The sequence below is a fragment of the Macaca mulatta genome, chromosome 16, assembly GCF_049350105.2.
Source record: "Macaca mulatta isolate MMU2019108-1 chromosome 16, T2T-MMU8v2.0, whole genome shotgun sequence".
NCBI classification, from domain to species: domain Eukaryota; kingdom Metazoa; phylum Chordata; class Mammalia; order Primates; family Cercopithecidae; genus Macaca; species Macaca mulatta.
The window spans coordinates 71,780,760-71,793,205 of NC_133421.1; the positions used below are offsets into that span (position 1 = coordinate 71,780,760).

Sequence of the window (12,446 nt, forward strand, 5' to 3'; positions counted from 1 at the left end):
TTTTTTAATTAACAATATATTTTGAATATTTATTTAGATCAGGGAACAAAGAGGTTTCTTCATTTTTTAATAGTTGCATAGAGAATATGTGAATTTTTTTTTTTCTTTTGTAGTTTACTTTGGGAGGCCAAGGTAGGTGGGTCATTTGAGGTCAGAAGTTCAAGACCAGCCTGGCCAACATGGTGAAACCCTGCCTCTACTAAAAATACAAAAATTAGCCTGGTGTGGTGGTGGGCGCCTGTAATCCCAGCTACTCGGGAGGCTGAGGAAGGATAATTGCTTGAACCCAGGAGGTGGAGGTTGCAGTGAGCTGAGATTGCACCACTGCACTCCAGCCTGGGTGACAGAGCAAGATTCTGTCTTAAAAAAATTATTTGTATTTTAATTTCCATGGTACATGTGCAGGATGTGCAGGTTTGTTACATAGGTAAACCTGTGCCATGGTAGTTTGCTGCACCTATCAACTTCTCACCTAGGTGTTAAGCCCAGCATGCATTAGCTATTTTTCCTAATGTTCTCCCTCCCCCACACCTCACCCATAGGCAGGTGCCAGTTTGTAGTGGTGTTCTCCCTGTGTCCATGTGTTCTCATTGTTCAGCTACCACTTAAAAGTGAGAATGTGTGGTGGTTTTCTGTTCTTGTGTTGGTTTGATGACAATAATGGTCTCCAGCTCCATCCATGTCCTTCAAACGACATGATCTTGTTCCTTTTTATGGCTGCATAGTATTCCATGGTGTATATGTACCACATCTTCTTTATCCAGTGTGTCATTGATGGGCATCTGGGTTGATTCCATGTCTTCACTATTGTGAATAGCACTGCGGTGAACATATGTATGCATGTATCTTTGTAATAGAATTATTTATATTCCTTTGGGTACATACCCAGTAATGGCATTGCTGGGTCAAATGGTATTTCTAGTTCTAGATCTTTGAGGAATCACCACATCATCTTCCACAATGGTTGAACTAATTTACATTCCCACTATCAGTGTAAAAGCATTCCTATTTCTCTGCAACCTTGCCAGCATGTTTTTTCTTTACATTTTAATAGTCATCATTCTGACTGGTGTGAGATGGTATCTCAATGTGGTTTTGATTTGAATTTGTTATTGATCTATTCAGGGATTCAACTTCTTCCTGGTTCGGTCTTGGGAGGGTGTATGTGGATAAATTCCTGGGAATTTATCCATTTCTTATAGATTTTCTAGTTTATTTGCATAGGAGTGTTTATAGTATTCCCTGATGGTTGTTTGTATTTGTGTGGGGTCAGTGGTGATATTCCCTTTATCATTTTTTATTGTACCTATTTTATTCTTCTCTCTTTTCTTCTTGATTAGTCTAGCTAGAGATCTATTTATTTTATTATTTTTTTCAAAACATCAGCTCCTGGATTCACTGATTTTTTGAAGGGTTTTTTCACGTCTCTTTCTCCTTCAGTTCCACTCTGAGCTTGGTTTTTTCTTGTCTTCTGTTAACTTTGGAGTTTGTTTGCTCTTGGTTCTCTAGTTCTTTTGATTGTGATGTTTGGGTGTCGATTTGAGATCTTTCTAGCTTTTTTATGTGGGCATTTAGTGCTATAAATTTCCCTCCTAACAGTGCATTAGCTGCATCCCAGAGATTCTGGTACATTGTCTCTTTTTTCCTATTGGTTTCAAAGAACTTCTTGATTTCTGCCTTAATTTCATTATTTACCCAGGAGTCATTCAGGAGCAGGTTGTTCAATTTCCATGTAGTGGTGTGGTTTTGAGTGAGTTTCTTAATCTTGAGTTCTAATTTGATTGTGCTGTGGTCTGAGAGACTGTTTATTATGATTTCAATTCTTTTACATTTGCTGAGGAATGATTTACTTACAATTACGTGATCAATTTTAGAGTCAGTGCCAATTTTAGAGTAAGGTGCTGAGAAGAATGTATATTCTGTCGTTTTGTGTGGAGAGTTCTGTAGCTGTCTATCAGGTCCACTTGATCCAAAGCTGAATTCAAGTCCTGAATATCTTTGTTAATTTTCTGTCCCAACAATCTAATATTGACAGTGGGGTGTTAAAGTCTCCCACTGTTACTGTGTGGGAGTCTAAGTCTCTTTGTAAGTCTCTAAGAACTTGTTTTATGAATCTGGGTGCTCCTTTATTTGGTACATATATATTTAGGATAGTTAGCTCTTCTTGTTGAATTGAACCCTTTACCATCATGTACTACCCTTCTTTGTCTTTTTTGATCTTTGTTGGTTTAAAGTCTGTTTTGTCAGAAACTTAGATTGCAACTCTTTTTTCTGTTTTCCATTTGCTTGGTAATTTTTCCTCTATCCTTTTATTTTGAGTCTATTTGTGTCTTTGCATGTGAGATGGGGCTCTTGAATACAGCACACTGATGGATCTTGACTCTTTATCCAGCTTCCCATTCTGTGTCTTTTAATTGGGTCATTTAGTCCATTTATATTTCAGGTTAATATTGTTAAATGTTAATTTGATTCTGTCATCATGATACTAGCTGGTTATTTTGCAGACTTGTTTATGTAATTGCTTCATAGTGTCATTCGTCTGTGTACTTTGGTGTGTTTTTGTAGTGGCTGGTAATGGTTTTCTCCTTTCCATATTTAGTGCGAGCTTCAGAGGCTTTTGCAAGGCAGGCCTTCTCTCAGCATTTGCTTGTCTGAAAAAGATTTTATTTTTCCTTCACTTATGAAGCTTAGTTTAGTCAGATGTGAAATTCTATGCTGGAAATTCCTTTCTTTAAAAGAAGAAGTCAAATTGTCCGTGTTTGCAGATAACATGATTGTATATTTAGAAAACTCCATCATCTCAGCCCAAAATCTCCTTAAGCTGATAAACAACTTCAGCAAAGTCTCAGGATACAAAATTAATGTGCAAAAATCACAAGCATTCTTATACACCAGTAACAGACAGAGAGCCAAATCATGAATGAACTTCCATTCACAATTGCTTCAAAGAGAATAAAATACCTAGGAATCCAACTTACAAGGGATGTAAAGGACCTCTTCAAGGAGAACTACAAACCACTGCTCAGTGAAATAAAGAGGACACAAACAAATGGAAGAACATACTATGCTCATGAATAGGAAGGATCAATATCATGAAAATAGCCATACTGCACAAGGTAATTTATAGATTCAGTGCCATCCCCATCAAACTACCAATGAGTTTCTTCACAGAATTGGAAAAAAACTGCTTTAAAGTTCATATGGAACCAAAAAAGACCCCGCATTGCCAATACAATCCTAAGTCAAAAGAACAAAGCTGGAGGCATCACGCTACCTGACTTCAAACTATACTACAAGGCTACAGTAACCAAAACAGCATGGTACTGGTACCAAAACAGAGATATAGACCAATGGAACAGAACAGAGTCCTCAGAAATAATACCACACATCTACAGCCATCTGATCTTTGACAAACCTGAGAAAAACAAGAAATTGGGAAAAGATTCCCTATTTAATAAATGGTGCTGGGAAAATTGGCTAGCCATAAGTAGAACACTGAAACTGGATCCTTTCCTTACTCCTTATACGAAAATTAATTCAAGATGGATTAGAGACTTAAATGTTAGACCTAAAACCATAAAAACCCTAGAAGAAAACCTAGGTAATACCATTCAGGACATAGGCATGGGCAAGGACTTCATGTCTAAAACACCAAAAGCAATGGCAACAAAAGCCAAAATTGACAAATGGGATCTAATTAAACTAAAGAGCTTCTGCACAGCAAAAGAAGCTACCATCAGAGTGAACAGGCAACCTACAGAATGGGAGAAAATTTTTGCAATCTACTCATCTGACAAAGGGCTAATATCCAGAATCTGCAAAGAACTCAAACAAATTTACAAGAAAAAAACAAACAACCCCATCAAAAAGTGGGCAAGGGATATGAACAGACATTTCTCAAAAGAAGACATGAAGCCAACAGACACATGAAAAAATGCTCATCAAAACCACAGTGAGAGAGATGCACATCAAAACCACAGTGAGATACCATCTCACACCAGTTAGAATGGCAATCATTAAAAAGTCAGGAAACAACAGGTGCTGGAGAGGATGTGGAGAAATAGGAACACTTTTACACTGTTGGTGGGATTGTAAACTAGTTCAACCATTATGGAAAACAGTATGGCGATTCCTCAAGGATCTAGAACTAGAAGTACCACATGACCCAGCCATCTCATTACTAGGTATATACCCAAAGGATTATAAATCATGCTGCTATAAAGACACATGCACACGTATGTTTATTGCGGCACTATTCACAATAGCAAAGACTTGGAATCAACCCAAATGTCCATTAGTGACAGAATGGATTAAAAAAATGTGGCACATATACACCATGGAATACTATGCAGCCATAAAAAAGGATGAGTTCTTGTCCTTTGTAGGGACATGGATGCAGCCAGAAACCATCATTCTCAGCAAACTATCGCAAGAACAGAAAACCAAACACCGCATGTTCTCACTTATAGGTGGGAACTGAACCATGAGATCACTTGGACTCGGGAAGGGGAACATCACACACCGGGGCCTATTATGGGGAGGGGGAAGGAGGAGGGATTGCATTGGGAGTTATACCTGATGTAAATGACGAGTTGATGGGTGCTGACGAGTTGATGGGTGCAGCACACCAACATGGCACAAGTATACATATGTAACAAACCTGCACGTTATGCACATGTACCCTAGAACTTAAAGTATAATAATAATAATTAAAAAAAGAATGTTGAATATTGTCTCCCAATCTCTTCTGGCTTACAGGGTTTCCAATGAGAGGTCTTCTGTTAGTTTGATGGGCTTCCCTTTATAGGTGACCTGGCCTTTCCCTGTGACTGCCCTTAACATTTTTTCCTTCATTTCAACCTTGGAGAATCTGATGATTATGTGTGTTGGGGTTGATCTTCTCATGGAGTATCTTACTGGGGTTCTCTGGATTTCATAAAGTTGAATATTGGCCTGTCTTGCTAGGTTGGGGATATTCTCCTGGATATAATCCTGAAGTGTGTTTTCCAAGTTTGTTCTGTTCTCCCCATCTCTTTCAGGTACTTCAATCAGTCATAGCTTCAGTCTTTTAACATAATCCCATAGTTCTTGGAGGTTTTGTTTACTCCTTTCTTTTTTCTCTAATCTTGTCTGCCCGCCCTATTTCAGCAAGATAGTCTTCAAGCTCTGCTATCTTTCTTCCACTTGGTCTATTTGGTTATTAATATTTGTGTTTGCATTGTGAAGTTCTTGTGTTATGTTTTTCAGCTTGATCAGGTCATTTATGTTTCTCTCTCAACTGGTTATTCTGGTTAACAGCTCCTATAGTGTTTTATCATGGTTCTTAGCTTCTTTGCAATGAGTTAGAACATACTCCTTTATCTCAGCAAAGTTTGTTATTACCCATCTTCTGAAGCCCACTTCTGTCAATTCATCCATCTCAGCCTCAGCCGAGTTCTGTGCCCTTGTTTTAGATGTGTTGTGGTCATTTGGAGAAGCAGCACTCTGACTTTTTGAGTTTTCAGCCTTTTTGAGTTGATTCTTTCTCATCTTGATGGAGTTATCTACCTTTGATCTTTGAGGTTGCTGACCTTTGGATGGGGTTTTTGTGGGGTCTTTTTCATTGATGTTGTTGTTGTTGTTGTTACTTTCTGTTTGTTTTTCTTTTAGCAGTCAGGTCCCTCTTCCATAGGGCTGCTGTGGTTTGCTGGGAGTCCACTTCAGACCCTATTTGCCCGGGTCCCTCCTGCCCCTGGAGGTATCACCAGTGGAGGCTGCAGAACAGCAATGATGGCAGCCTGCTTCTTCCTCTGGGAGCTCTGTCCCAGAGGGGCACCAAACCAATTCCAGCTGGAACTCTCCTATATGAGGTGTCTGGAGACTCCTGTTGGGAGGTCTCACCCAGCCAGGAGGAGTGGGATCAGGCACCTGCTTAAATAAGCAGTCTGGCTACCCCTTGGTGGAGTAGGTGTGCTGTACTGGGGGGAATCTCCCTTGTTCAGGCTGCCCTGACTCTCTAGAGCCAGTAGGCAGAAAAGACTAAGACCATTGATGCATAATACTGCAACTTCCCCTCCTCCTAGGGGCTCCTCTCATCCCCTGGCTGGGGATGCTGAAATTCCTACAGGGAGGCCCCGCCTGGTGAGGAGGAGTGGATTGGGGTCCCACATAAAGAAGCAGTCTGACCACGAATTGATCCAGCCACTGTGCTGCACGGTGGGGAATTGCTCCCATCCAAACTGCCCAGTCTCGCTGGCACCAGTGGCAGGGAAAAATGGCCAACTGGTGCTGCAGTGATGGTGGCCTCTCCTCCCCAACCCCAGAACTTGATGTTCTTAGGTGGTCTCCAGCCTGCTGTACTGGCTGGGGGGGATTCCAAGCCAGTGGGGTTTAGCTTGTGGGGTTCCATGGGAGTGGAGCCCACTAAGTGAGGCCATTTGACTCTCCAGCTTCAGCCCCCTTCCCATGGGAGTGGACAGATCTCCTACCTCACCAGAGTTCCCAGAGCTGGAGTATGCAAAAACACTTGTGTCTCAGTGCCTGCTGCCTGAGCAGCCACTGTGAGTCTGCACAGCTCTGTGCTTGGGACTGAAGTCTCTTGTGGCGTGGGCTCACGAGGGGACCTCCTGATTTGCAGTTGCAAGGATCTGTGGGAAAAGCATGGTTTTCAGGGAGGGATAGCACAATCCCTCACTTCCTTGGCTAGGGGAGGGAACTTCTTTTGCCCTGTGAAGCTCCCAGGTGGGCCTTCCCTCCACCTACTTTTCCTCACTCCCCATGGATTGCGCCGACCACCTAGTCAGTACCAATGACAGAACTTTGGTCCCTCAATTGAAGATGCAGAATTCACTCTTCTTTTTCGTCTTCTTAGTGGGAGCCACAGAGCAGAGCCACAGAGCAGAGCTATTCAGCCATTTTGGCAAAGCTGCCCCATGAATTTTTCATATGGAGATATATATGTTAACTTACTGGAATCAGTGATTCGTCCAACTTGGTGTTGTCTTCTTGACTGTGGCACCAAGAAACATTTCATGGCATCATGTGATGGCTGCCCTCTGTGAAATATCTCCCTAACTTTTGAGTATACTTTTGAAAATCTCTAATTCACTTAACCATAAGTTAATAGCCTAATGATTTATAAAGTTACCAAAACTCTTCTCCAACTCTTATTTTAGTCTAAGAAGCATTTCAGGGCAAAAATGTCTATAGTATTACATTATATTTTGTTTGGTTTCAAATAATATCATATTAGTTTGTTGGCAAATAGTAATACATTTGTATAGTGTTTGGTGTTTTACCAAACACTTTCATATAATTTGTTTTACACAGTTTATTCTTTTGACTACTGTGTTAAGTAGGTTTCTTATAATCAAGAATGAGAAAAGTGAAGCTTAGGGAGACTGAGGCGGGTGGATCACAAGGTCAGGAGATCGAGACCACCCTGGCTAACACAGTGAAACCCCGTCTCTACTAAAGGTACAAAATATTATCCAGGTGTGGTGGCATGCGCCTGTAGTCCTAGCTACTTGGGAGGCTGAGGCAGAAGAATCGTTTGAATCTGGGAGGCAGAGATTGCAGTGAGCAGAGATCGTGCCACTGTACTCCTGCCTGGGCAACAGAGCAAGACTCTGTCTAAAAAAAATTAGACTCCAAGTTCAGGGATTATTATTTTTTTTAACTATGTTATAGCTTATTAGTTTAGTTGAAAAATTGATCTTATACCATAATCACAAGTTAATATAATTAGTATACATATATTTAATACAAATATGCATGGTATAGAGGTAGACCACAAGGATATTAAAGTCTAGCTGGAAAAATAAGCCATTTATATAAAAGTGTAACTAATATACCAAAAGATCAAATGAGTGGTTACACGTTTATTATTTTAGGAGTTCAGGTGAAGGTGAGAGTTTTAGGGAAAAATGGAGGAAGGCTTTGAAGGAAGAGTTAGGTAGGGAACAGTTAGACATGTGAACTAAAATTTGGATGAGTTCAGTGATAGAAACATTTGAAAGTCATTGTCATAGAGCTGATAGCTGAAAAAGATGATTTGAATAAATGGAGAAATATTTTATTGATGGATTTCACATATTTTACTAAAGTCACTTCTCAAAATTAATTTATATGTGTAATTCAATTCCTAAAGGACTTTGTTTTTTGAGGGGGAGGAATTGGAGGGGAGGATTGGCATTATCATCTAGAAGCTCTTTCAGAAAAATAAGAAAGGAAGAAAGAATAAGTTGAAGTTAGAAAGGATGTGGTAAAATGACTATTTTCTTTCATTATTTGGCATTGTATCTCGAAGGCCTTGAAACCGTGCACCCCATTTAACTTTGGAAATTTATGTTAGGAAAAAACCACTAGTGAACAGATGCATGTTTAAGAAAATTTATCATCAGGATTCCACTTATGATAACAATTAAACTTTGATTTAGAAAGATAGGATATATTAATGCAGTGGAATACTATACAGTCATTTAAAATGGTGCTGGTAGAATAGTGTGTTGAAAGGGAAAATGGTCAGGATACCTTGCTAACTGAAACAAAGTTTGCCATTAAACAGTTTTAATTAAATACCACTAAAATATAAAAATGCTGTAAGGGCACATACCAAGAATGTTATCAAGGATTTTTTTGGATGATGAAGTTTGGAATGATCCCTCCCCTGAGTATTTAAGGTGAATTGCACTGTGCTATATCATCTTTAAATTAACGATGTCAGGTACCTATACTAATGTTTTGAACTGTAGTTTATTATTTACAATATGACTGTAGCTAAACTGAAAATATTTTCTATTTTATCTTGATAGAGGTTAACAAACTTGCAAAGGCCTTAGACAAAGTCACCAATGAAAAACTTGATGCTGATGATGTAAATTCTGTACTGAAAGGCCTGGGGATTTATTTTCCAGAGGAAGAATTACAGGAGGTGCTTGGATCCGTTTGTGTTGATAGTATGTATTCTTTATTTAAAGAAAATTTTTTGGCAAAAACCAGAAAGCCTGCTAGACAAATTCTAAAAGAGCTGTAACACTTCTGAGTCATTTATTAAACACAAAAAGCTTGTGTTTACTTTCACTCAGAATCCAAAGAGCTTAAGTGATGAGGAATCAAATGCAATGAGTTCGGCAACTCTAGATTTTCCCTTTTAGGGCTGAATGAGAATTTGTTCTGGATTATCTTAATATTGAGTATCCTAGGAAAATATAATCTTCCTCTCTCTATCGTATTTGTTTGTCAGAAGCTGTGAAGCTGTCTCAAGCCCATGAAACAAAGACCTAATCCTTAGTGTGCGATGCACACAACCAGTTGGGTTTCCCTAGAATTCTCAATGGGCTATGCTGGAGTTTTTAGAATCCTGCCAATGGAATGTTTAGTTTACATGCAGAGGCTTGGGTTGCTCTTTTTCATCTTAAGTCCCAAGCATATGCCTGATAGAAAGCCAAAGATTGCACACTTCCTTTACTAATATATCTTTGCTCATAAGCGTAGTCTTCTTTAGATATTATGGTTGAGTTTGGTTTATAAGACTTATTTTCTGGCAGATAAATTGTCTTCCTTGAAAATATAGGCACTTATAGGACTTGTGATACTGAAAAATTAAGATAATATAAAATGGGAGAGGAAACATACCAAAACAGTTGTCCCAATTGGTTAAGGTGTGTGTAAAATCCACATAATGCTCATTGACACTATAACAAAAATGACCACAAGAGTCATCATAATCATATTCCTTTTCATAGTTATTCTGAGGTATGTATAGCAGAATCAGAGTTAGAAAACATTTTAGTCTTAAAGATTAAGTAGGCATGGATATCTTCTAATACCATTGCTTGGTATCTTTTGACCAAATGTTATTCATCCCTTTATGTTCCATTTTCAGAAGAGGGGAAAGTGAACTTAAAAGATTGCCTGAGTCAGTTGATGCAAACGCCGTATTTTACTAAAGCTTCAAGTGAGTGAGAATTTTTAACAATAAAAAGTTTGAATGGAATTGTTTGGTGTTAATTATATTCATTTATGCAGTTTTCTAATGCTGTAAAGAAAGACGTGTGTGTGTGTGTATGCCTAAATATGTAAATATGCACACACACATAAATAAATGTACATTGGATCAAGAATCAATAGGGGATTCTAGTCCTGGTGTTTTCTCAACTGATATTTTCTAGAATTGTAGTATATTTGTTCATCACTCAAAAAGAGTAAATAGACAAAATTTATCTAGATGATTCATCCTAGTGTCCAAGTTTGTGATCCAAGATGACTGCTATCAGTTGGAAATATCTGCTATTTTACCAAAATTCTGTGGGAATAAGATCAGTGTTACTTCTTTTTCTCTATCCTATTATCTCTTTATTAAAATGAGATTTTGTCATGAGACAATTCACTGTTGAAACATTTAGAAACATATAGGAACATTTTGAAACATATACACTTCCTTTATGGTATTTTTCCACTACTCCACTACCAATCCATAAGGGATTGTATGTAATCTGTTTTTAATATATTTAATTAACCAGCATCCTCAACGTAAAAAAAGTCTGTGGAACTTCTGGGTCTCCTCAATGTTTAGGCTAATTTAATTAGTAAATTCACAACTATTTTGGATTCCCTGAGTCTTCTTGGAGAAGCCAGTATTTTTGAGAAGAGTTTAAACGCTTAATGTTTTCTAAACTCTTTCTAAATGTTTTCTAAATTGAAACCAAACTGAATTCAAAAGACCTAATTTAGGGAGCTACAAAATGAAATTATTTAGGATGGCAAAGTGGTAAGTATTTCAATAGATGAAATAGTTTTTCTTTAATCCTTGGTTTTGTAATTGACACCTATAAGACTCTCCTAGATAGGTCGTTCATAAGTTTAAACTCATACAGGGTAAATGTTTTTGATATAATGATGTTCATCATAATACAATACTTAACATTTTTTTTTTGCTTGGTAGAATAATTTATCCATGGTACTTTCCAAATTAAATATTACCTTTTTTGGTAGTTATATATTAGTACCAAGCTTTCCATTTTGGGGGGACATTTTTGTGTATATGTGTTGATGCATGCAAGTGATCTGCTAAATGAAAAAAATTCATTGATGACAGTCATATTAAAAGATGACCATTTATCCAATTTTAGGCAAAACAATTAATTTATGGTTAGTTGTCATATCTTTAATCGAATTCTCAGCCTCAAATATGATAGAGAAGAGACTAAGCAGATGTTCTGAGTTCTATGTAATCATTCTTAAATCTCAGATTTAAATATCTGCAATGACTTGGTTAACATCATGGTTAAACATTCTGCCTATAACATCAGTTATCCTGGATTTCAGACTTGATTTCACATCTAGTATCTATGGGTTCTTGGACAGAATAGCCTCTCTAAGGCTAGGTTTTCTTATCTCTTAAATAAGGGAAATATTGGTACTGACTCCACAGAGCTTTTGTGGGATTAAATGAGATAAGATACATGTAATCTCTGAGATGAGCTTGCTTGTGTCTAGCAAGCTCAGACAGTACTCAATGGGCAGTAGTAGCAGTAGTTATTACTATCATTCAGAATCTACTAATAATATTTGAGTGTTTAAAAAAATTTTTGTACTGTGTTTTTTTTTTCCAAATAGAAACAGAAGACTCCTTGAAAGTTCTGGCCTCCGTTAAGAAAAATGTGGCAAACCCTGATGACCTAGACTTCATGTTGAAAACTGTAGGAGTTCCATTACCCCAAGATGTGATTCAAAGAGCACTGAAGAATGTGGCTCCCAGGGGTGAGTATTTAATGTATTTCTAGGTATCCTTTATCTTAGTTAACATGAATCAGTTTGAATGTTTCAAGAATTCTTAAGAGGCTTTTCTGCTTCATAGATTATCCAAGGCTTAAAATACCTACTGTTCATCTGGGTTCTAGTAATTGTCATCTGTGTTCTAGTAATCCTCAGTAACAGCATAAAGTGGGAAATCTATAGAGGATAAGTATATGTGTGTGTGTCTGAATGATATGTATTCACCTGTGTTTTTGACTGAATATATATCTCAGTTTCAAAGCCATATCTATACATTATTTCTCAATATAGCAATTATACTTGTCTGTTTCTTATATTTGATTATTTACTTTTTCCATGTCCTTTGGCTTGCATTTTTCTTTCAGAGGATGGGACAGTGAATTTACAAGAGTTTATGAGCAATTTGGTCAATTCAGGATTTTCATCTCTTCCTGAAAGTAAGAATTTTCAGTTGAATAGAGATATATAATGACATGTGCTATAGATCTCTTGGAAAAACCCCAGATAGGCTTTTGAGATGGTTTTAAACTTATTTAACACTAGCATAATTTTCTAATGCCTTTACATGTCTAATGGGTAGCACAACTGGAAAAGACTATAATCTAGGCTGGGCGCGGTGGCTCACGCCTGTAATCCCAGCACTTTGGGAGGCTGAGGCATTTGAGACCAGCCTGGCCAATATGGTAGAA

General features: G+C 37.9%; 1 protein-coding gene and 1 non-coding gene across 2 annotated transcripts in view; one reads left to right on the forward strand and one right to left on the reverse strand.

Moving 5' to 3' along the window:
- LOC114673157 (EF-hand calcium-binding domain-containing protein 13-like) overlaps positions 1 to 12,446 on the forward strand; it is a 115,895-nt gene that overhangs the window by 56,238 nt on the left and 47,211 nt on the right. Inside the window, exons 13-16 of the mRNA XM_077971050.1 lie at positions 8,793 to 8,936; positions 9,866 to 9,937; positions 11,599 to 11,742; positions 12,123 to 12,194. Of these exons, the coding sequence (XP_077827176.1) occupies positions 8,793 to 8,936; positions 9,866 to 9,937; positions 11,599 to 11,742; positions 12,123 to 12,194 (432 nt within the window). The remainder of the gene's footprint in view (positions 1 to 8,792; positions 8,937 to 9,865; positions 9,938 to 11,598; positions 11,743 to 12,122; positions 12,195 to 12,446) is intronic.
- On the reverse strand, positions 8,957 to 9,018 carry LOC114673277 (U7 small nuclear RNA). Its single transcript, XR_003723999.1, has one exon. It is a non-coding gene; the product is annotated as a U7 small nuclear RNA (small nuclear RNA).